Source organism: Oncorhynchus keta, chromosome 28, assembly GCF_023373465.1.
Source record: "Oncorhynchus keta strain PuntledgeMale-10-30-2019 chromosome 28, Oket_V2, whole genome shotgun sequence".
In the NCBI taxonomy this organism is placed as follows: Eukaryota; Metazoa; Chordata; class Actinopteri; order Salmoniformes; family Salmonidae; genus Oncorhynchus; species Oncorhynchus keta.
Window position 1 is genome coordinate 44,186,296 of NC_068448.1, and position 25,581 is coordinate 44,211,876.

Genomic DNA, 25,581 nt, shown 5'->3' on the forward strand with positions numbered 1-25,581 from the left:
TTTTCGTGACAAAATATCTTGTAATTACCCTGTTAAGGCTACCCCTGAATACTGCCCCTTCTGGAGGAATTGGGTACCCATATAAAACATGATACATTTTTGTCAAAAGTTGCTAATATATGCAAATAAAAAATATTATCGAATAGAAAACACTCTAAAGCTTCTAAAACCGTTTAAATATTGTCTCTATGTAAAGCAGAACTCTCAAAATCTGCATTCTCCCAAACTCTCTTCTCATCTGAAAAGTTGGCCCACCTTTGACGTCATCGCAAACACCCTCCCCAAACAGTTACAGCGCCAGGAACAGTCTCCACGTGTTCAGCGTGATCTCAGCTTTCAATGGGGCTTCTCATTGTGAGAATCGCCCGCTCGCGAGAGTTTGAGCACGCGGTAAGCCCCCAGTCACTCAAAAAAACCTGTCACTTTTCTGTGCGCAGTGGTCAAGTCCTCTCTTTTTTCCAAGATCGATTGAACGGTGCCTGTGTTTCTGTTTGTTCTCAAAATTGCTGTACACCTTTATAACATGTTAAAGCTTGATTATGAAGTTAGTTTGACAAGTTAACTCGACATATAATATATAATTTCGACGTTTTGGTGCACATCCTCTTCAATTTTTGCCTACATTTTGACCGAAATGCGTGTATTTTGAGAACCGAAAGACGCAGACTTGAAAACTAAACGCTGGTTTGGTGAGTATAATCCCTTCCAGTTCTGTTGATGGAAGAACAGCAAAGGTAAGGAAATATTTATGTGTTAATTTTGGGTTTCTGTCGACTCCAAGGTAGAGGAGCAAGAATGGTACTTTTGGAGCGCCGACTCCTAGTTTAGCCTAGTGAACTCTACCTGTAACGTTAAAAATACATGTAACACAGCGATTGCATTTAGAATAAGTGTATCTTCCTATACATATGTAAAACATGCATATTTAGTCAAAGTTTATGATGTGTATTCCTTGTTAGCTGACGTTATCTGCTGGAGCTATTTAATTTCTCCTCACATTTTAGTAGCATTTTTTGAACGATGCGTAATTGTAAACAGAGATTTATGGATATATATAGCATATTATTGAAAAAAAAAATGAATGTACTGTGTAACTTGTTATATTACTGTCATCTGATGAAGATTTCAAAAGGTTAGTGAAATGATTTTTTTTTTAATCCTGCGTTTGTTGATTGCATATTTTTTCCTACTTGGCTATGCTAATGAGACATGTCTGCGGTGGTGGTTTGACATAAATATGTGCTATGTTTTCGCCGTAAAACATTTTAGAAATCTGACTTGCTGGGTAGATAAACAACTTGTTTATCTTTCATTTGAGCTATTTTACTTGTTAATGTGTGGAGGTTAAATATTTGTAGGAATATTTCTTGCGTTCCCTGCGCCACATTCCAGCTGGGGGGGTGGGGGCGCGTTCCCAAATGGGAACTGGTGTCTCTAACAGGTCCCGTCTCTAACGGGAACGTTTTATTCATCCAAAAATGAAATACTGCCCCTAGTGTTCCAAGAGGTTAAGAGGCTCCTCTGTCCTCCACTCGTTACCTGTATTAATGGCACCTGTTTGAACTTGTTATCAGTATAAAAGACACCTGTCCACAACCTCAAACAGTCACACTCCAAACTCCACTATGGCCAAGACCAAAGAGCTGTCAAAGGACACCAGAAACAAAATTGTAGACCTGCACCAGGCTGGGAAGACTGAATCTGCAATAGGTAAGCAGCTTGGTTTGAAGAAATCAACTGTGGGAGCAATTATTGGGAAATGGAAGACATACAAGACCACTGATAATCTACCTTGATCTGGGGCTCCACGTAAGATCTCACACCGTGGGGTCAAAATTATCACAAGAACGGTGAGCAAAAATCCCAGAACCACACGGGGGGACCTAGTGAATAACCTGCAGAGAGCTGGGACCAAAGTAACAAAGCCTACCATCAGTAAAACACTACGCCGCCAGGGACTCAAATCCTGCAGTGCCAGACGTGTCCCCCTGCTTAAGCCAGTACATGTCCAGGCCGTCTGAAGTTTGCTCGAGAGCATTTGGATGATCCAGAAGAAGAGTGGGAGAATGTCATATGGTCAGATGAAACCAAAATATAACTTTTTGGTAAAAACTCAACTCGTCGTGTTTGGAGGACAAAGAATGATGAGTTGCATCCAAAGAACACCATACCTACTGTGAAGCATGGGGGTGGAAACATCATGCTTTGGGGCTGTTTTTCTGCAAAGGGACCAGGACGACTGGTCCGTGTAAAGGAACGAATGAATGGGGCCATGTATCGTGAGATTTTGAGTGAAAACCTCCTTCCATCAGCATCAGAAAACCTCCTTCCATCATTGAATACGAAACGTGGCTGGGTCTTTCAGCATGACAATGATCCCAAAAACACCGCCCGGGCAACAAAGGAGTGGCTTCGTAAGAAGCATTTCAAGGTCCTGGAGTGGCCAAGCCAGTCTCCAGATCTCAACCCCATAGAAAATCTTTGGAGGGAGTTGAAAGTCCGTGTTGCCCAGCAACAGCTACAAATCATCACTGCTCTAGAGGAGATCTGCATGGAGGAATGGGCCAAAATACCAGCAACAGTGTGTGAAATCCTTGTGAAGACTTACAGAAAACGTTTGACCTCTGTCATTGCCAACAAAGGGTATATAACAAAGTATCGAGATAAACTTTTGTTATTGACCAAATACTAATTTTCCACCATAATTTGCAAATAAATAAATAAATAATCCTACAATGTGATTTTCTGGATTTTTTTCTCTCATTTTGTCTGTCATAGTTGAAGTGTACCTATGATGAAAATTACAGGCCTCTCTCATCTTTTTAAGTGGGAGAACTTTGGTGGCTGACTAAATACTTTTTTGCCCCACTGTATATAATCGATAATATATCAACCGTAACTGTCTTTTTCAGTCAGAGAGGGAAAGGCAATGGCTGCCCAAACTCTGTTATGCATACAAAACGCTGCTGGTACCCGCCCATACAATGATACAATGTTATCTTTCTCGCTCATTTTTCAAAATAAAAGCCTGTAACTATGTCTAAAGACTGTTGACACCTTGAGGAAGCGATAGGAAAAGGAATCTGGTTGATATTCCTTTAAATGGAGCAAAGGCAGGCTATGGAACATGGAGTTTACAAAATAGAAGCCACTTCCTGGTTGGATTTTCCTCAGGGTTTCGCCTGCAATATCAGTTCTGTTATACTCACAGACAATATTTTGACAGTTTTGGAAATGTTAGAGTGTTTTTTATCCAATACTAATAATAATATGCAAATATTAGCTACTGAGACTGAGGAGCAGGGCGTTTACTTTGGGCAACTTATTCATCCAAGCTACTCAATACTGCCCCCCCCCAGCCATAAGAAGTTAGTCTTTAATTTGGTGTATTTCAATTGTGAATGTATGAAAGTTAAATAGCAGAACCCCTAGCCATAACAGGTTTAAAGGGGAAAGTTATCCAAAAGTAACTGAAGGTAATCACATTACGTTACTGAGTTTGGGTAATCCAAAAGTTAAGTTACGGACTACAGTTTGGGACAGGTAAATAGTAACTGTAACGTATTACATTTAGATAGTAACCTACCCAAACCTGGCTTCAACCCCACAGACAACAATCCAACACTTCAACTCAAGATGTATATCAAACACCTCCTCAAAAAACTGCTATACCATTTCCCAAAACAGTTTTCTTTGAACAGCAACCTTGCTTTCCATGGACCTCAGCTCTATAATAAGAGTGTGCACCTGTGAGGTTAAGGTGGATGTACAGCCAACTGGCTGTCTGGCAGTAGAGAGGCATCTCAGGCATAATATATAGCCATCTCAGCAGCAGCAGAGCCTTTACACCCCTCAGCCACACCTGAAGGACCCTGGTGTCTCACTGTAAGCAGTATGGTTCGGCTGAGTAATCACTCATCCACACTGCTGAGGCTCATTCTGCTTTCTATGACTTTCTCATGCCATGGCTGTGTCCTGTCTGATTAGTGTGCTGTTGAACAGTAGACATGAGGCACAAGACAGACCACACAGGAGGTGAGAAAGACCCCTACCATCGAATGGCACCAGTGTCCATGTCCTTGCTTCTGAATATCTTGCCGTTTAAAAAGCTGTTTGATTGATTTGGATACAGTGCCTTCAGAAAGTATCCATACCCCTTTGATTATTCCACATTTTGTTGTGTCATAGCCTGAATTTAAAACATAATAAAGAACATTCTCACCCATCTACACACAATACCCCATAATGACAAAGTGAAAACAAGTTTTTAGAAATGTTTGCAAATTTATTGAAAATTAAATACAGAAATATCTCATTTACATAATACTCACACCCCTAAGTCAATACTTTGTAGAATCAGCTTTGGCAGCGATTTTCAAAAATCTTCAAGCTCTTTCAAGTTGGTATTTGATCATTGGTAGAGTTAATTGCTTTGCTAAATTTTTTGCAGCATTACTTTAGAGCCTTGTTGCAAACACAATGCTTGTTTTGCAATATTTCTATTCTGTATAGGCTGCCATTTCACTCTGTTAATTAGGTTAGTATTGTGGCGTAATTACAATGTTTTTGATCCATCCTCAGTTTTCTCCTACCACAGCCATTAAACTCTGTAACTGTTTTTAAGTCATCATTGGCCTCATGGTGAAATTCTTGAGCGGTTTCTTTCCTCTCTGGCAACTGAGTTATAAAGGATGCCTCTATCTTTGTTGTGATTAGGTGTAATGAATAACTTTACCATGTTCTAAGGGATAGTCAATGTCTGATTATTCTCATAAATAAATAAAAGGTGAAATCTTCCATTTTTCTGACAAAGTGGTGATCCTAACTGACCTAAAACAGGGAATTTTTACTAGGATTAAATGTCAGGAATTGTGAAAATCTGAGTTTTAATATATTTGGCTAAGGTGTATGTAAACTTCCGACTTCAACTGTATACTTTTATAACTGTTTCCTCCAGCTTCTTCACAAGTTCCTTTGCTGTTGTTCTGGGATTTGATTTGCACTTTTCGCACCAAAGTACACAGAACTCATCTCCTTCCTGAGAAGGTCCCAGCCTTCCTGCTTTGTTTACATCATGTTGTGATTCCTTTTTTCTCTGGTCCCCACTACACTGATCCTCTATACACGCACGTACACACATAGACACACACACCGAATGAGAAATCAGACCCGGGCAGACACCCACTCTGCCCCGGCATGAAATATCATTTTATTGTGTGATATCATTGTCGAGCCAAGCCACTGGCAAATTCAAACACTTTCATTATTCAGCTAGCAGCAGCAGCAGCAGAAATGACTAACATCTCTAATGAAGGATACAATGCCTGCAATTTGATCTAAAAATGTGGATCTAACAAATGTGTCTCCCTCGATTTGACCTCAAGCTTTGAAAAAGAGATGATACACAGTCTGAGGCTGATGCAGATTTTATTTACATTTGTTTCTCAGGTTGCTAATGGAAATCAAACAGTGAGTGTTGGTGAGGTAATATCTTAAATGTTAAAAGTTCTCATCTAATGGGATGCTTAAGTGCAAATAAGCAGTGGGTAAATCTGAACGTGAATTGAATCAACAAGGTTGGTGAATGCAGTACCAATAATTGCCTTCCCCATTAGCTAATGTATCTCCAGTTTCTCACCTGTCCAGGAGCTGCATTCTCACATAGGAGGGTCTCGTACGCGATAGCAAACACCGGAGCGTTGTCATTGATGTCCAGCACTGTGATGGCCACAAAACCTTTTCCAATCTTTGTTGGATCCTCTGAAAAAGAGGGAGGGAGAGAAGTAGACAGGCAGGAGAGAGAGAGAGAGAACAAGATTTTATAATCATAGCTGGTTCTTCAGTACTTTACTGACTTAACTTTATAAACCTTCATCCACTTACCCTACTATCAATCTTTCTCATGTCTTTTTAATTAATCACAAAGGTTGAGCGAAATGAGCTAAATGTGGCCAAAAGTGCCCATTCTAATGACATATCCAAGGCATTCACCATCAGCTGGCATGCTTAGTTGCTCTGGTGGGGATCAACCAACATGATCAGGCAGCTAATTACGATTGGAGCGGAGCTACAGCTTACGTGAAAATGGCTAGGGATGCGTACGACATTGCATCCTATACCCTTTATAGTGCACTATCTAGAGCAGTGGCAGTCAGTGTCGTTTAAGATGAGGGAAGATAAAAAAATATTTTATGAGCATGACCTTTTTTCTATTACAGCATATTGAATGCTCAATGCAACATTGATAGGTTTAGGTTACTAAATTAATATTTTCTCAATACCCATCATGAGGTTGTTACAACCTAGCCCAGGAATGAAAGTTTACAACTTAGGTGCACAGGTCAAGAGAAAGTATTGAGTAATAAAACCTTTCCAAGCCATAACCACTACACACAGCCTATACACAATGCCATAGTCAACATAGCTACTAGAAGTAACGCATTAGTAATGTCACGCCTTGGTCTTAGTATTTTGTGTTTTCGTTATATATTTGGTCAGGCCAGGGTGTGACATGGGTTATTTTATTTTATCGTGTTTCGTATTGGGGTTTTGTAGGCATTGGGATTGCGGCTGAGTATGGGTGTCTAGCAAAGGCTTGGCTGCCTGAGGCGGTTCTCAATCAGAGTCAGGTGATTCTCGTTGTCTCTGATTGGGAACCATATTTAGGTAGCCTAGGTTTCACTGTGTGTTTTGTGGGTGATTGTTCCTGTCTCTGTGTTTGTTTTCACTAGATAGGCTGTATAGGTTTTCGCGTTCCGTTTGTTGTTTTGTTACTTAGTTATTTCATGTAATTGTTCTATTTTATTAAAGAACATGAGTAACCACCACGCTGCATTTTGGTCCGACTCTCTTTCAACAGACGAACGCCGTTACAAGTAAACCTGCTACAATCATGCAGTACAGTCAACAAGCAGTTAAGCAGTTCCACCGGCAGACCACGGTGGCAATACATTTATAAAACTAAAAGCTTACCTTGACTTGGAAAAGTTCCAGTGTTGTATAGCAATAGCCAGCTAGCTAACATGTTATCCCTCTTTGTTTGAGCTGGGTGTTTGAGTAGGCTAAACTAGCTAGCTGCATTTGATAGCTAAGTAAGTGAAAAGGAAAGTGACCAAAAAGAAATCACTGAAATATAGCTCTCTCTCTTGCTTCACCTTCAAATTAATTTCTTCAACTATTGTCTTTCTCTCACTGAGTCAACTACTCATTTTATGCTCTGCTAGCTAGCTGTAGCTTATGCTTTCAGTCCTAGACTCATTTTATAATTATTTGATTGGGTGGACATGTCAATTCATGCTGCAAGAGCTCATATAGGTTGGAGGACATCCTCAGGAAGTTGTCATAATTACTGTCTAAGTCTATGAAAGGGCGTGAGAACCAACATCCTCCTAGGTTTTCTACTGAAGTCAATATACCCAGAGGAGGACAGAAACTAGTTGTCCTCTGGCTACACCATGGTGCTACCCTACAGAGTATGGTTAAGGCTACTGTAGACCTTAATTGCAGAACAGTGTTTTAATCAATTATTTGGTGTACGTGTCTTTGGACTATCATTAATGTTGACAATTGCTTTATCAAATCGATTAACTATGTTTAATTATTACGATGATTAAATTAATCCTGTAACAATCAACTCATCAGCAATCTTGGGGAAAAAGTTTATTTACAGAGTTAGCGTTTTTCAAATGAACTCTTAGATATAAATATATCTGACATTAGTCATTAATTGTTTACCTTCTATTAGCCTCATTCTGAATGTCGCAAAATTCTTTTTTTTATTTGCACAAACCCTGGCATAAATGATGAATCAGCGATATACAAATTGGCTTAATTATTTAATTACTAACTAAATAATCACACAGAATTACATAAACACAAACAGAATAGGTTACACATTGATTACTACATACTGCAATGAAAAGTCCCTAGGGGGAAAGGGGCATTCCCTCCTTTTTTTGTAATATCTGTGCTCACATAGGCATGGCCTCTCACTTGGTTAAGACTTCATATGAAAAACAATTCTCTAATTTGGAAGACTAACATCACATCTTCTCATAAATAGATTCGTATTTAATCATGTCAATTCCCCAACATTTCAATGTGAATCTGATCACTGAGAATTATACACATTCAGAGATACAGTTATGTTGTTCTACTGTCCTTAGTTACATTGCAAATTATTAATACATTCAACAGGATTGGTCTTTAAATACCCACAGACCATTCCAAATGTTTGGATTAGAGAAATACTGTTTAATTATTCAACCTTTTTGATGTTACCTTACCGCAACGTCTCTCTGTGGTAACAAAGGGATTTTATGTCCATTTTTGAGAGTGGGAGAGAGCGTTTTCCTGGAGGTATTTATGACCGTCATAAAACTGTGGAGAGAGAGCCCCAAAGGGCAAGTCATGACAAGTGACGTGAATATATTAAAATGATAACTTTTGAAATTCACTGAGGAGGATGGTCCTCCCCTTCCTCCTCTGGGGAGCCTCCACTGATAGAGTCCACCCCTGGTCAAAAATAGTGCAGTATATAGAATAGCCTAACATGCTGACCAGACCGGACACAATCAATGTTATTGCACCCACACTGCTCGGGCGCGCCAACGAGCGTCTGCGATGCCAAGGGCTAAAATAGAAGTCATTCCTATTTCTGACACAGATCGTTTATAGAAGCAGGTACCCACGTGCCATCTCCTCATTGGTTATAGCCACGTGGGTGATTGAAAGATGTACTTTGTTGCCGGTTGTAGTGGTAATACAATGAAAGTTTAGATGCGATCACTATATAAGTTCAAAGATGAAAAGCCTGGAAGGAGGAGAGATGACTAGAAGTTATTCGGTTGGCCGTTTTAAGTGTGGATTAATTGTCGGAGTAGAGGTCCTTGTGCATTTCAGGTAAAATAACAACTCAATGTTTATATCCCAGGACAAATTAGCTAGCAACAGCAAGCTAGCTAAATAGGACAAATTAACGTTAGCTAGCAAGTGTGAGTGCTAACTAGCTAAATTGCCATACATTTTTTATGCTTTTTAACCTGTCTCTAAAATAATTTAATTGGTTCAGAGTTTGTTTTGATATTTTAACCTGCGTGTCGTGATCGCGTTTGGTGTGTGGGGCAAAATACATTTATGCATGATAGCGCACGATGGCGCACGCGTGCAGCCGGTTTGGTTTAGGTGTAAGTGACTGTGTAGTAGCACTGGCCATCCTGTACCACAGGCTCTGACACAAATGCAGCACTAAATAAAAGGCTGGCTTCTGAAAGCCTGGATGGACAATGATTTAGCCTGGCGTAGGCAGCCACCTTGACAGCAGAGGTGACGTGTTGGCCGAAATTTGGGGACGGCTGATTTGGTAATAAAGAGGAAGCGTGGCACCCCGGGGCACAGACTTGTTGTCATTGGCGTATTTAGAGCAAGTCGGACCGTGGCTCAAATGCATGAAGTAGTGCTTCTCTCCCCTCTTTTGTTACAAAAAGCCCATTTTACTCTAAAAAGCGTAATAAGGCGCCTTGGGCTCTGAGAGAGACTGCCTGGCGTCTGATTCTATAGCTGCTGCTTTCCACTGTAAAGAGATTAGAAGTGTGTCAGAGGCCAATGTCTCCTCAGTGAAGGGCTGTTGAAACATTTTGCACAGTTATTATTAATGTTTACTATGTGTTACTCTATTGAGAGTAACAAGGAATAATTTGTGTTAGGCTTATATTTGTGCTTGAATCACAATGCATTTACTTGAGTGATGAAGATTACCATGTTTGGTTTTGTGACTATTTATGCATTGAGTGCAAGACTGATACAATGACAATTTGATGTACGTTTTATCTTCATTGTGGTTTTAAACTCATACGGATTATAGTTACTTAGTAGAGTAACTGGTATGCCGTTTAATGGAGCTTGTGAGATGATTGCTGCCCATTGTGTCTGCGTGGACAGAGTGGGCCAGGGGGGATGAGCGAGCGCCTTTGTCCTTGAAGCCGTGGAGGGATGAGTCAAAGGCTTCATGGCACCTCTCCTCACATTAGCATTGTTCACTAGTGGATTTACCATCGCCTGCGCCTGCCCTTAGTCAGCAACTCGCTCCTCACACATGCCATGACTCAAGGACACCCAGAGGTCACAGTGACCGCCATAGGTCAGAATTAACATTCGGCTCCATCGCAGAAGGGTCTACAATACTTTATGCAGGGCCTTTATAAAACACTGACTCGTCTGACTTTGAGGCCTGATGTGGAAAGTTGTGTGTGTGTGCTCTTACGGCTTTCCATGGCGAGTATGGTAAGGTTGTGGACAGAGTTGACCTCTCGGTCCAGGGGCTTGGCAGTACTGATGACCCCACTCAGAGCATCCACATTGAAGATACGCTCCAGGTCTGTGTTTCTATCTATGGAGTACCTGGAGACAGACACACCGATCCACAGTCAGTAAGTCAGACAGACAGACATAGCTATGATGAGGTATTTTCCTTTTGTAGAAAGTTCGTATTGATTTTAAATTATTAACTGTATCTTTGAAACACTTTTGGAGGAATAAGAACTTTGTACCGTCAAAATGTGCCAAATGAACAATTTAAGAGTGGATTTTGGATTCAGTCCATTGGTACAGACTATTACTGAGCTGTCAATATGTGGAATGATGTAGTTTTCATATCCATTTATAATGCTAGATAAAATAATAATGTTGAACTATGAATAAGAGATCTATACATCTTCAATGTTTAGATTTAGAGAAGAACTGCTCTCAAAGTTTTTTTAATATAGAAGTTAGACAGATGGGTTAACTCTAAACACAGAACAAACACTATCTATTCCTATACAGCAGCTCACATGTCTGGACAAAATAAGGGTCCTAGCATGAATACCACCACACAAGACTTTTAATTTTCAATGAATACATAACGGGAGGGAGTCTCATGAGTGACATGGGGCAGATTGCGTTTATGAGTGGTTGCCAATAAAAAAAATATGTAACAAAAAAAAAGCCATGTAGCCGGTACAGACGGTTGACCCTTCTGGGGGATTGCCCTTCGCTTGTTGATGACATTTCACTTTTGAAAATGTTGCATTCCCTCAAAAACCACAATACCATCTGGCTTTAGTGCGTGTCACACAGTCACAGAGGAAGTTTAAAACTCATGGTGTCAGTGGTTTAAGTGTCAGTGTGTTGTGTAGGTGGTGCTTAAATGTGTCGCTACTGAGATGTGAGAAGGTGAACGTGTATTTACAGTCCTACTCTAAAGGTGTTTGGACCTCCCGTCAACCTGACGGTGTAGCAACATGTTGAAAATAATTGGTGAAAGGAATTTGAATAGGGCCAAGCTGGGTATAGTTGTTTTAGGAAACAGGTGCCACTACAGAAATTGGCTGGGACAACAGAGAGATTGGCTGTGATGGTGTGTAATAACTGGAGAGCTGGGCTCTACCTGATGGCACTGTTGGAGGTGTCCGGATCGTGAGCGGAGACCCTCCCGATGGAGGTGCCAACTCTGGCATCCTCAGAGATCACCATCCTGCTGAGCTGTGTCGAGAACACAGGCGACTCGTTCACGTCCTTCACCGTCACCTTGACCGACGTTGTGTCGCTGAACGAACCCAGGTGCACGAACGCAGGGTCGATGTTCCGATTGGTGGCTTCGATTCGCACATTAAAGCTGTTCTTGGTCTCAAAGTCTAACGGCTGAACAAGTAAGACCAATAAATAGAGACAGATATTAAAAAGGAGAAAAGAAAAAGCTATTTCATATTAATAAAAAAAACATAGTTGAAGTCGGAAGATTACATACACTTAGGTTGGAGCTGTTAAAACTTGTTTTTCAACCACTTCACACATTTCTTGTTAACAAACTATGGTTTTGGCAAGTCGGTTAGGACATCTACTTTGTGCATGACACAAGTAATTTTTCCAACATTTGTTACAGACTATAAGTGAAATAATCAATTCACTGTATCACAATTCCAGTGGGTCAGAAGTTTACATACACTCAGTTGACTGCGCCTTTAAACAGCTTGGAAAATTCCAGAAAATTATGTCATGGCTTTAGAAGCTTCTAATAGGCTAACTGACATCATTTGAGTCAATAGGAGGTGTGCCTGTGGACGTATTTCAGGCCCTACCTTCAAACTCAGTGCCTCTTTGCTTGACATCATAGAAAAATCTAAAGAAATCGGCCAAGACCTCAGACAAAATAATTGTAGACCTCCACAAGTCTGGTTCATCCTTGGGAGCAATTTCCAAATTCCTGAAGGTACTACGTTCATCTGTGCAAACAATAGTACGCAAGTATAAACACCATGGAACTATGCAGCCGTCATACCACTCAGGAAGGAGACGCGTTCTGTCTCCTAGAGATGAACGTATTTTGGTGTGAAAATGCAAATCAATCCCAGAACAACAGCAAACAACATTGAAGATTCTAGAGGAAACAGGTACAAATTTATCTATATCCACAGCAAAGTGAGTCCTATATCGACATAACCTGAAAGGCTGCTCAGCAAGGAAGAAGCCACTGCTCCAAAACCTCCATAATTAAGCCAGACTATGGTTTGCAACTGCACATGGGGACAAAGATCGTAATTTTTGAAGAAATATCCTCTAGTCTGATGGGAAAAAAACAGAACTATTTGGCCATAATGACCCTCGTTATGTTTGGAGGAAAAAGGGGGAGGATTGCAAGCCAAAGAAAACCATCCCAACCATGAAGCACAAGGGTGGCAGCAGTGAAGCACGGGGGTGCAACATCATGTTGTGGGGGTACTTTGCTGCAGGAGGGACTGGTGCCAAAATAGATGGCATAATGAGGTAGGAAAATGATGTGGAGATATTGAAGTAACATCTCAAGACATCAGACAGGAAGTTAAAGATTGGTCGCAAATGGGTCTTCCTAATGGACAGTGACCCCAAGCATACTTCCAAAGTTGTGGCAAAATACTGTAGCTTAAGGACAACAAAGTCAAGGTATTGGAGTGGCCATCACAAAGCTCTGACCTCAATCCTATAGAAAATCTGTGGCGGAACTGGAAAAGCGTGTGCGAGCAAGGCCTACAAACCTGACTCAGTTACACCAGCTCTGTCAGGAGGAATGGACCAAAATTCACCCAACTTATTGTGGGAAGCTTGTGGAAGGCTACCCCAAACGTTTGACCCAAGTTAAGCAATTTAAAGGCAATGCTACCAAATACTAATTGAGTGTATGTAAACGTCTGACCCACTTGGAATGTGATGAAAGAAATAAAAGCTGAAATAAATAATTCTCTCTATTATGATTCTGACATTTCACATTCTTAAAATAAATTGCTGATCCTAACTGACCTAAGACAGGGAATTTTTACTAGGATTAAATGTCAGGAATTGTGAAAAACTGAGTTTAAATGTATTTGGCCAAGGTGTATGTAAACTTCCGACTTAAACTGTAGTTTAGGAGTATAGGTCTGCCGGATTCCAGATATCAACAGAGTGACTTTCCAATCAAGGTAAAGCATGTCCTGATTGGCTAGTTTATAGCCATAAAGATACTGTATTTGTATGCGCATTGCTCATGCCAACATGGCCTCGTGGTACACAAGTATATTGAAGAAATACAACAACCCTATCCAACCTTGCACATAATCAGACCCTCTCAAATACATCTTTCATCCAGACGTTTTTATATTGAATTACTGTGTAGTGTGAAAGCTAGCTATTGATTGCAAGAAAAGGCACACAACACATTGAAAGGCATTTAAAAATGTGAGTGTTTAGAAAGTATATTGTCATATTTTTGGCTTATTGACTCACAGTTGTAGCCCTAGGACATTGATGTGACACATTTATTGTCTGTGTTTATTGTCTGTATGATTTTCCACTCTGTGGTACTCGTCGATGACTGGTGATGGTGAAAACAAACAAAATATCAGATTGAACCCTGTGACAACTGGCTTGGGGCCAACAATCGCTCTCACACCTACAAAGTCTCATGGCGGCCAGTCTCAAATTCTTGAGTGGCCTGGGGATATCTTTTTAAACCTTAAAAAACACTAAAATAGTCTACAAGTAAATAAACTATTGACATAGCAGTAATGTTTTATATTTCGACCACTAAGTAAAAAGTAAGAAAAGTTTGAGTGCTATAGGCTATAAAATAAAAGCCATTATAATTGGTCAACTGAAAAAAAGCATGCCTATAATGCAATTGATGTTAGACATCAAAGCATTGATATTACACAACTCTGCTTCACCATAGCATCCCATCACATTCTCAGAGTGAGTCATCATCTTTGGACAGTGCAAGGCCATGGACAGACAGAGATCGATGGAAACTGACGAAAGATATGCATTCGTCACTATCCGTTTTTGTCCACAAAAAGTTTGACTTAAACTTTTGACGGACAAAGTCAGAAGTGTTGCATGCGTAAAAACAACATTGTCCATCAATGTATGAGCTCCATAGAAATTATTTTTTGGATGGATACAAAATCTCTGCATGTGTACCTTTTGAAGGATGATGACGCCCTCTTGCGTGTCCTCATCTGTGGTGATGTTGAACAACCCAGGTCCGTCCTCAATGATCCTATACTCCATCTCTGCGTTGGGGCCTATGTCTGCATCCACAGCCTTGACCCTGGCCACCACGGATGCCACAGGCAAGGACTCCAGCACAGTGTACTGATAGTTCTCTGGATGAAAGAGGAGTAGTGGTTAGAGATGAGGTGGTTTCCATACTCCTTAGCAGCTCATATTTACATTGCCCCCAGTTGCCTTTGATTTCCCTCTCTCACAGTGATTGGTAAAACAGCAAATTAATGGATTTGTTTTTTTTTCTTCTCAATTTATAAGAGGAAATAGTGACTAATTATTTTCAATGAGTAGTTTTACATTGAATACATTTATGGTGGTAAGGGCAAATATTTTTTTCTTGAACATACAACTTTTAGAACAATGGAGTTGTTTGTATTCACATGAAAATGTATTACACATTCTGACACATTCACAATCCATGCTACATGAAACATATTTCTTGACCAAAGTGAATGGAAGAAGCCCCGATCCGTGCATAATACAGTTGAAGTTGGAAGTTACACCTTGGCCAAATACATTTAAACTTTAAAAAAGTTTTTCACAATTCCTGACATTTAATCCTAGTAAAAATTCCCTGTCTTAGGTCAGTTAGGATCACCACTTTATTTTAAGAATGTTAAATGTCAGAATAACAGTAGAGAGAATGGTTTATTTTGGGCTTTTATTTCTTTCATCACATTCCCAGTGGAACTGTTACGTCCGTCGTTGAATGAAAGAGACAAAGCGCAGCGTGGAAGGTTTTCATGATATTTAATACTGAAACACCGCCAAAACAACAAAATAAACAAATGTAAAGTTCTGCAGGGCTAGACAGCAACTGTGGAAAACCAAGATCCCACAAACTCAGGTGGAAAACCGGCTGCCTATAAGTATGATTCCCAATCAGAGACAACGATAGACAGCTGCCTCTGATTGGGAACCGTACCTGGCCAACAAAGAAATAGAAAACTAGAATGCCCAACAAAATCACACAAAATCACAGGTCAGGGCGTGACAGTAGGACAACAGTGCTTGGTTAAAGCGGCCGGTCGGTAGGACTATCAGAGGTAAAGCAATTGCCGGGGCCACAGATTATCATGAGAAGCACCTCACGCCTTTGAATCCCAACACCTGGCCTGGAACCCATTAGTGTGAAATAGGCTGATCGTTGTATCTACATTCTCCCCTCACTCCCTGCTCTGACATGGAGTGAGCGGAGGAGTGTTTTATACTTCCTAGGGTATCCTACATTTGAAGCCTTCGATCAAAAAAGTAATAAATGTGCTGTGAACACCCCGATCAGATGGAGAGATACACAATGTTTAGCGAAATTACACATATGCATGAAAGGGGTACTGTGGTGAAATTAATCTGCAATATAAAGTAAAGCCTACATTTTCACTCAAAGCTTTCTCCCCAAAACTGTCATTGTGAATGAGAGTGATTTTAGAGATTCATGTCAAACCACCATAATAGTGAGACTGAGATGACAGTGAATGCAGGGGTTCAGGGCATTGTCTGAGAGGGAGAGAGACACAGTAGATTGAATGTTGTCAGTGTCAGTGATGCACAGAGCATAAAGGACTCAGTCTTACTGCGAGAGAAGTGTGGCGGGTTGTCGTTGACGTCGGTGAGAGTGATCGTGACAGAGGTGGTGCCTGAAAGGCCGCCCATCTGGCCCACCATGTCTTTGGCCTGGATGACCAAAACGTATTGGTCTTTCACCTCTCGGTCCATGTTGGGCAGCGCTGTCCGGATGATGCCTGGAGAGGAGAAAGAGGGCGGTTCAGAGATAGAGAGAGGGATGACAGGAAAGAGGAGAAAGGGATGACAAGATTGGAGAGAGAGGAGGGAAGGACAGGAGTGGATAGAGAGATGAGTGACAACAGGGGGATGATTTTGGTACGGAGAGCTAAGGGGTGAAAGCATAGTTTGTGGGAACATTGCCACTGACAACCCACAAGCATACACTCGCATAGCAACATTGTGAACAGAGCCTGGAGACTTGACAAAAGGATGCATACAATTCACAAATTAAGCCTGGGATCACTGAGGAAAAACATTGTTGAGGTATTTAGACCAACTGCCTAAGACTCTGTTAAGTGTTTTCTTTTCTCTTTCTGTCTTTCTTTATCAATGCCATTAAAGCGCTCAGGCTGGAAAGTGTTATTGGCCAGTCTAAGTAAATGGCTCAATTAGTGAAATGATACGCCGCTGTCCACCTCTTTATCTGAGGCCTCTGCCATGCTCTCGCTACGCCATAATGATAGTCAATAAAGCCAAGTAGTTGTCAATATCCATACAGAACAAACTAATGAATAGTGGGTGAAGTTTTCCTAATGGGAGAACCACAGCTGCCTCTTCTTCAATGCTTTAGTTCCCTGTTTAAGACGAGAAATCAACATGTCAGTCGAGAAGCTGATTTATTTTTAACTCCTGATGCATTCATGTTCATCAAAGTATCTGTCTACTGTATGTGTGGATCAGATCCATCCATCTGCTCCTATATCCTAGCTGTATATCCCTTTCCTCCATCCATCCACTCATTCATCGATTCATCAGGTTTGCTGCTAGTTTCTCCCACTGTGTAACCCTTGTGGCAAAGAAGGGGGTCGAGTGATAAGTGGCAGATATGTGAGAGCAGAACTAATAAACGGGCTCTGCCCGATCACTAAAATGGCCACCCCTGTCAGAACTACAGATCACAAAATGGCCGACCACCAAAACTACAAGTCCCAGAAGCAAGGGGAACCCTCAGAAGGTGGAGCCGACTCACAGATAAAGGGTCAAGAAAAACCAGGAAGAGGAAGAGAGAGTGCTGGAAGGAGCTATAAACAATAGAGAAAGAGACTATAGAGATTGGCTGGATTTACCGTGTATGAGCTGGATTGTTTTGGACTTACCTGTTGGCGTTTGGACCTGGACCTACCGAGAACCCGATTCGTGTACCGAACCCTGCTATCCTTGACCTCGCCTACGGCCTGGGTGGACCAGGACGGAGAAACAAACACACAGGTACTGTCCTGTTCGAAGAGAACTCTCATTCTTGGGTGATTTGGTGACAGTTTACCACTTAGTTTGTGACAAACGTTCCTAACCTTGAAGAGGTTTGCCACACCCCATAGCCAATTAAAGAGCATCAATAGTGCTCCAGTGTCAGCTGCTGTGACACCTGTGAACCCTGTTTGCTGACATGCATGAGAGAGCTAGCTTCAAGCCATCAATCCAACAGAGGTCCATCAAACCAGGCTAGGTAAAAAATGAACGAAACATTAATTGTTCTCTCAATCAATCAAAATTATTTATAAAGCCCTTTTTACATCAGCAGATGTCACAAAGTGCTATACAGAAACCCAACCTAAAACCCCAAACAGCAAGCAATGCAGATGTAGGAGCACGGTGGCTTGGAAAAACTGTGGTAGAGAGAGATTTGAAAACAGCAGGTCTGGGACAAGGTAGCACTTCCGGTGAACAGGTCAGGGTTCCATAGCCGCAGGCAGAAGAGTAGAAACTGGAGTAGCAGCATGACCAGGTGGACTGGGGACAGCCAGTTAGTTCTGAGGCATGGTCCAAGTGCTCAGGTCCTCCGAGAGGGAGAGAGAGAGAATTAGAGGGAGCATACTTAAATTCATATAGGACACCAGAAAAGACAGGAGAATAACACCAGATGTATCAGACTGACCCTAGCCCCCCGGCACATAGACTATTGCAGCATAGATACTGGAGGCGGAGACAGGGAGGGTCGGGAAACATGGTGGCCCCGTCCGACGAGCCCCCCAGACAGGGCCAACCAGGCAGGATATAACCCCACCCACTTTGCCAAAGCACACCAGCGCACACCACCAGAGGGATATCAACAGATCACCAACCTACTACCCTGAGACAAGGCTGAGTATAGCCCTCGAAGATCTATTCCACCGCACAGGCCGAGGGGGCGACAAACTGGACAGAAAGATCAGGTCAGGGACTCAACCCACTCAAGTAACGCACCCCTCCTAGGGATGGCATGGAAGAGCACTAGTAAGCCAGTGCCACGGAAATAAGGTCAGAGGCAGAGAATCCCAATGGAGAGAGAGGAACAGGCCAGGCAGAGACAGCAAGGGTGTTTCGTCACTCCAGTGCTTTTCCATTCGCCTTCGCACCCCTGGGCCAGACTACACTCAAACATAGGACCTACTAAAGAGATGAGTCTTCAGTAAAGATTTAAAGGTCGAGACTGAGTCTGCATCTCTCACATGGATAGGCAGACCATTCCATAAAAATTTAGCTCGATAGGAGCTGCGCCACTCTGGCTCCCGAGTAGCGCAGCGGTCTAAGGCACTGCATCTCAGAGCAAGAGTCATCACTGTAGTCCCTGATTGGGAGTCTCGTAGGGCCACACACAATTGGCCCAGCGTCGTCCAGGTTTGGCTGGGGTAGGCCGTCATTGTAAATAAGAATTTGTTGTTAATAACTGACTTGCCTAGTTTAATAAAACGGGAGAAAGCCCTACCTCCAGCTGTGTGCTTAGAAATTCTAGGGACAACACAGAGACAAAGAACAAAGTTCTAACTTGAAAGAACAAAACAGTCTTAAAAATTTCTGAAGAAGTTGGCTGTTATAAAAAGTTGGCTAATGGCCACCAAAACACCCCGCCCCAAAATAAACAAGAGCTGCTTCCCAAAAAACTTTAAATGAAGCCAGTAAGAAAATAGGTTGTGTTTGAAGCCGGCAGTAAACCAAGTGAATCATCTCACTAAGCAAAGAAAGGCTTCACATCTCTGTTAACCCCGCACCATGACTGTGTCATTCGTGGGGAGAGCCGATGATTAAAATCCTTCTGTGGCTGTTACGGCATGGCCCCGCATCGGCATTGTACCGTGTGTCCCTGTGCAGCCGGAAAAGACACATTATAGCAGCCGCGCATTTCCTCTACCCAGCACTGGCGGCAGAGGGGTAGGCCACTCTCCCTGTATGAAGCCTAGCATCCTTGATATTTGTCTAGGGAAGAGGAAATAAAAGTGTGGGGCCTGGAGCGCTTTGCTAGGATAGGAGCCCCTCTGGCCTACCAACCGTGTAGCTATGAGAGGTAACGATGAAGGTGATGGACACTTAAACAAGAGTGGTAGGTCAGAGGGGTCCACTTACACCCAATTGTTCCATGTAAGATAAAAACAGGCCATATAGAGTACACTGGGAATTGTACAACCTCCGAGCCAGGTGGTTGACTTTTAGTTTGTCCATGAAAAGCCACCTTCTATGCATACTCTACGTCTAACTCTTATCTTTTGAAAGATTCCAACCCAGAGCACAGCTACGTATTTGAATAAAAATTGATCTCACTCATTGTAACGTCTGCTTCCAACTCAGACTCTCAAACACGTAGATCCCCTGAACGCAGCTCACTCTCTAGATCCCAATCACCTGAATTCTGATCACCTGTTCACACACCTGTATGTCATTATCTTACACTATTTAGTTTAGTTCTTTGCACCCCATCATGAGGTATTCTTTGTTTTGTGACACACCTCTATACTACGGAGCTCTGTTTTTCCTGTAATTTACTTCTCCCGTGTATGATAGTTTTGCCTGCCTCAATAATGATGCCTTTTTGCCTATTCCCTGCCTGTTATTTTCCTATCGGATTTCCTGTTATAAAACTTGCCTGATCTCCCGGACGACATTACTAGCCTTTTCCCTGCCTGTACTGTTGCCTTTTTGGACCCCTGTGTATGACCTTTGATGGGGTCAAATTGGGGTCATGATAGGGGCTGCACCAAATGTTTAATATATTACAATAATTGATTATGCTTATGTATGTTGCTATGGGACCCTCCTCCTCCACATTTATAGGGTCCTAGACTACAGATTAACAGTATATGTATTGTAAGGTTTAACATTGTTTCACAGTTATTTTCTAGTCCTCTGCCTCTTATAAAGAAACGGTCTGTGAGAAAAGCAACTCAAAGATAAACACAGAACCCTGCAGGGGAAAGAGATAAGATACATAAGACATACCACTATAAATCAACCTGGAGAGTGGACATTTACTGCTAAGCATTTAGATAACGCTGAAACTATGTTTGTATAGCTGTGGATGCATGGGCTTGGTCTCATGAGTAGAAGGTAGTGACGTAGGCAGTTACATCACAGGGGGTTGACTACAAGCATGATAAAAGCAACTTGGGACTTTTCCTATTTGGCAGAACTCAGGAGAGACATGTGTGATGTTTGATCTTTGATTTCTGTCTACAGCTGTATTTTGATTAAAATTGTTATGATTCATGAGTGCATATTTTGAGTGTTCCTTATTTGTTAAGTAAAAAGCCGAGCACAGAAAAACTGAACCAACACCTTCTGCCTACCCCTGGACCGAGTTACCTGCCTCCTCCTGTGGTCCTTTACAATAAACACCTGCTGCGCCCTGCGCTTGAAACCAGCTCTCTGTCTCCCATTGTGTTCATTACACTCATACTGTGAAAGATTCCCAGACGGAACTAGTATCAGCTGAGTCATCATTCGCCACCTTGACTCTATGATACGTTAAATGTCCCATCTCTTGGTGGTCTGGATGTGGTGTAACATTCAACTGTCATGACGTTGGCCTGGGGGTTGGTTTATGACTGTCATAAATAACTCTTTTCCCCCCATTTTCCTCTCTCTACCCTACTAAGGTTACATTTGCAAAACCCCTTGGTTAACATAGAGATTCTGGGAACGTCAGAATGTGGGGGGAAATGAACTATATTCTGGTAATCCGAACAATTGAACATATGCAGTGGTACTTAATGAATATGATGTCAGTTCGGTTGTCATCTGAGACATTCTCATCAATGATAAGATTGCATAAACTCCACAATGGAAAGTCTATACATCAGAGTTATCAGATTCACATGGAATTGTTGTTCAATTTAAAAGTTTGAATATGAAATTATTTGTGATGAAATGTGGTTTTAGCTTCTAAAATGTGAGATGTGGGTTTTCATAAGTTAGGGCCTGTCACGCCCTGGCCTTAGTTATCTTTGTTTTCTTTATTATTTTGGTTAGGTCAGGGTGTGACATGGGGGATTTATGTGTTTTTGTCTGGTCTAGGGTTTTTTGTATGTTTATGGGGCTGTTTCCTTTCTAGGTAGTTTGTCGGTCTATGGTTGCCTATATTGGTTCTCAATTAGAGGCAGCTGTCTATCGTTGTCTCTGATTGGGAACCATATTTAGGCAGCCATATTCTGTGGGTATTTTGTGGGTGATTGTTTCCTGTCTTTGTGTTCTCTGCACCAGATAGGACTGTTTCGGGTTTTGCCACATTTGTTATTTTGTATTTGAGTAGTGTTCACGTTATCTTCTTTTATTAAACATGTTGAACACGAACTACGCTGCATTTTGGTCCTCCTCTCCTTTGACGGAAGAAATCCGTTACAGGGCTGCTCACTCAGTGGCCCACCCACGTGAAGAGACAGAGGTTGTAATCTTTTCACACACCCCCTCTTCCTTCCTATATAAGCTCTTGACTACAACATAACTATCTGTTCCGCAGATGTGAGGATGACGATCCCATGTCAGAATGGTTCAGAAAAAAACCACAGAATGAAGCCAACATCAGCATTAGCTTTGGTTGCGAATGGTATGAACTTTGAACTCTTAATCACAACAGAAGTGATACCCCCTAGCTGTTGAGTTAGCGGCTGCAGCTGCAAACGCAGGTTAGGAAGGAACAGAAAGAGTATCCAGTATCCAATTTACCAGCAGAGACATTATTCAAAGGACCGACGACTCGGTTTGGCAACACAGCCTTCCACCTACCACCAACCTACTGAAGCGCAGCTCAGAGTAATTATTTGTTGCATTTTCCTTTTCCAAAAAGGGGCGGTAATTTAGAATGCATAAGATACTGTATTTACGATAGCACAGCTTCTTACCTTTGTTCCCCCAGTCTCCCGCTCTTTCACTCAAACCCGCCCCTTTTCCTTTGTGTAACAAGCTGTCATATCTGTTCCGCCCGCTAGGGACATTTCCTATGACGTAAATAATTATCCAGGGATAATTAATACTTTGTATATGTTATTCTGTGCGATTCGTTAGGTATTTAGTAAATAAATAATTACACCCAATTTTGTATTGCTGATTCAACTTGTTAGCCAGGATTCTTGCAGATGACCAAGAATTTACAACTTTCAGAATGAGACTGAAGTAAGATGACGATTAATGTTGACTGCTATTGATGTAAAATATTGCTAAATCTTTAAGAGTTTATTCGGAAGATAACAGCTCTATAAATATTATTTTGTGATGCCCCACTCTAGTTAATTACATTTACATGATAAGCTCAATCAGGTGATATTAATTACGGAGAAATTATTTTATATAATAGCATGTCATAGCAATTGTCATAGTAATTAATTATGTAACATTACGAGACGCAGATAATTGTGACTCATCTTCAGTAACATTACTGTTATATTTGAAATACAGGAGGAAATGCTACTGTATATGCAAAATCTGATGAAGGGGTTGAGATAATGGATTTTTTGCCAAGCTATAGTATTGCACACTAAGTGGCATAACGATATGTGAGGCCAGATTTATACTGAGCTGTAATGGCCTCCCGTCACTGGAGTGGATAGTACTGTACAAGGATGGTGGAGAGTGGCGATTCACAATTTTGTGTGTGTGCGTGGGTTGGTGTTGACTTGTACGGATTAGAAAACACCTTGAGTAGAAAGCTCCCAAAAGGCCCTTCCAATATCTTAATCAGAACGGGATTACCAGGTTTTGGAACCATCTCCCAGTCTCTGTATTTGGTATTTTAGCGCTGAGAAAACAGTTGGGGAGCAGCTAGACTGGCATTGGCCTTGTCCCTTATTTGAGCATTTTACATTTAATTAAATGATCTCCTTCATCATGACCAGAGGAGCTGAAAAAGATGATGGTGAAGCTCTAAACACTGTCATTGCAGAAGTAGCGTACATCAAATTGAAATGCATGCAGGCCCACTCTTAAAAAAAACTTTAAACATAATGAAATCTCGCACAGACACCTGGCCTTTTCGCTCCCACCTGTCGTTAGAACAGAGGTCTGAGGCAAGCAGACATGTCAGGCATTGCCGATGTGCTCGAGTGCTCATCTCTGCCCTAAGGTGTACAAAACTGTGTGTGTGTCCGAGTACTTGCATGCATTTGTGTATGTGTGTTTTGCAGGGAGGTGTGCATTATTAATCCCCTGTTAGTTATGGTCCATTTCTACTAATGCCATTCGAAAATGCCAAATGAGTATCATAGAAACAGTAGACAGACGAGACAGTCATTCATAGCTACATGTATTCAATTACCCACATGCAGGCCTCAACGCCTAGCAGTGCACCACTTTTTGATTTCACCTTCAAACTCAAGTGTCCTATTTCCTGAGCTACATTACAAAATGGAGGCTTAATAAGCCATGCATTACATTTACAGCTTGACAATTATTGAAGCTATTCAGGATTAAACACCTTTTTCCCCAAGGGCACCTTGCGGAATCAACTTGCGATTAAAGACTCCCAGTAAAGGGACTTGCCTGACCAAAGTGAGCCAGGATTCAAACCCTCCAAGTCACATTTGACATTGTCCACCTCCCTGACAACTATTCCTCAACCACTTAATCACTGGTGGTGCAGTATTACTGTGTAGCTCAAGAAGTGCATTTCAGCAGGAGCACTTTGTCAAAGCTAAGGCACAGCTTGTTTCAATGAATTAGTCTAATTAGTAGTTTGCAGTCATAGAAACAGCATTCACCTCTGGTCTTTTCTTCACAGGTAGCCACAAATGTATTGTAAATCAATTTTCTTGTGACCTGTGCCAGACACAATTTGTTTGATTTAGCTTTGCAGTATGTACTGTATGTCCTCCATGTTGTGTCTGCACATGTAAAGTGCATACAAATTCTGTTCAAATATGCTAAAGTTAAGGTGCCACTTGAAATACATTTTCACAGAAATATCCACAGCAAAAACATAGTCTGTTCTGGCTTTCCAGGAAGTGAAAGAGTACTATTACACTGCCTGAAGAGTAGTCTTTCTTCATTGCACTTTCTACACTATGTAGCCACTTCAGTAATCACAACCGCTTTATGGGGTAGACATGCTGCTTAAACATCACCTTAAGCAAATGTCGGCTCTCTGATTAGTATTGATGTCAAAAATTCTCAGTTGAGACTTATTGCGGAGCTGAAGTAGTCTCGCTAACTTTGTTAAAGATCATTTTGAGGACGCATTCAAGTACCGTAATTTCCGGACTATAAGCCGCTACTTTATTCCCACACTTTGAACATTGCGGTTTATACAATGACGCTGCTTTCACAAGATTCATGCCGCCAAAAAACTGAGCACCGTCACATAATGTGACGTAAATCGAGCGCGCTCAAACTTCCCATCGTTCTGATTACGGTAGTAATTTTGTCACTCTCATCATGGCAAAGACACAGAGAAATGCATATGATGCAGCTTTCAAGTTGAAGGCGATCGATCTGTCGATTATAAGACTTTGTTAACAGCAGCGTGAGGAACTGACTCAGTGCAAAAAGGCAACAAACCTTTCAGAGGGAAGAAAAGCAGATGGCCCAAAGTATTTGCAGCCACTAACGTGCATTTAAGGTGGTGCTCCGTGTTCAGTGGGAGGCTTGGATGACAAGTATTTTTGTTACAAGCCATGTTTCGTTTAAAGGCTGTGTAAAGTTCATTTGTTTCAATGTACCGGTAGGCACCTGCGGCTTATAGACATGTGTGGCTTATTTATGTACAAAATACATATTTTTTAATAATAGTCAAGCAATTACGGTAGTCAAATTTCCATCAATCTTCCAATATCTGCTAGTCTGAACTTCCTGAAAGCATATGGTATTGAATCAGGGGACTGGCTTGATGCTACTTGCCCACCCAGTTTGACTTATTAAAAGTTAACTTTTAATAAGTCAGTGAGTTCACTTATTGTCTATAAGCCTGTCTGACTTATAAAACCTCAGCATGTAAGCAGATCTCCCCTGGATGTTTTGCAGGAAGAAAAAGATGGTGATAAGCCAAAAATAATGGAACTACGC

General features: G+C 41.5%; 1 protein-coding gene across 2 annotated transcripts in view; it reads right to left on the reverse strand.

Annotated features, from left to right (window-relative positions):
* The window catches only part of LOC118361130 (cadherin-7-like), a 116,176-nt gene that overhangs the window by 46,826 nt on the left and 43,769 nt on the right, over positions 1–25,581 (reverse strand). The window contains exons 4-8 of one of the 2 annotated variants that reach the window (XM_052483126.1): positions 16,131–16,298; positions 14,470–14,654; positions 11,426–11,679; positions 10,262–10,398; positions 5,639–5,760 (exon numbers count right to left, since the gene is read on the reverse strand). In XM_052483126.1, the coding sequence (XP_052339086.1) occupies positions 5,639–5,760; positions 10,262–10,398; positions 11,426–11,679; positions 14,470–14,654; positions 16,131–16,298 (866 nt within the window). Of the gene's footprint in view, positions 1–5,638; positions 5,761–10,207; positions 10,399–11,425; positions 11,680–14,469; positions 14,655–16,130; positions 16,299–25,581 lie in introns of both variants that reach the window. The other variant, XM_052483125.1, reaches the window with a different exon arrangement.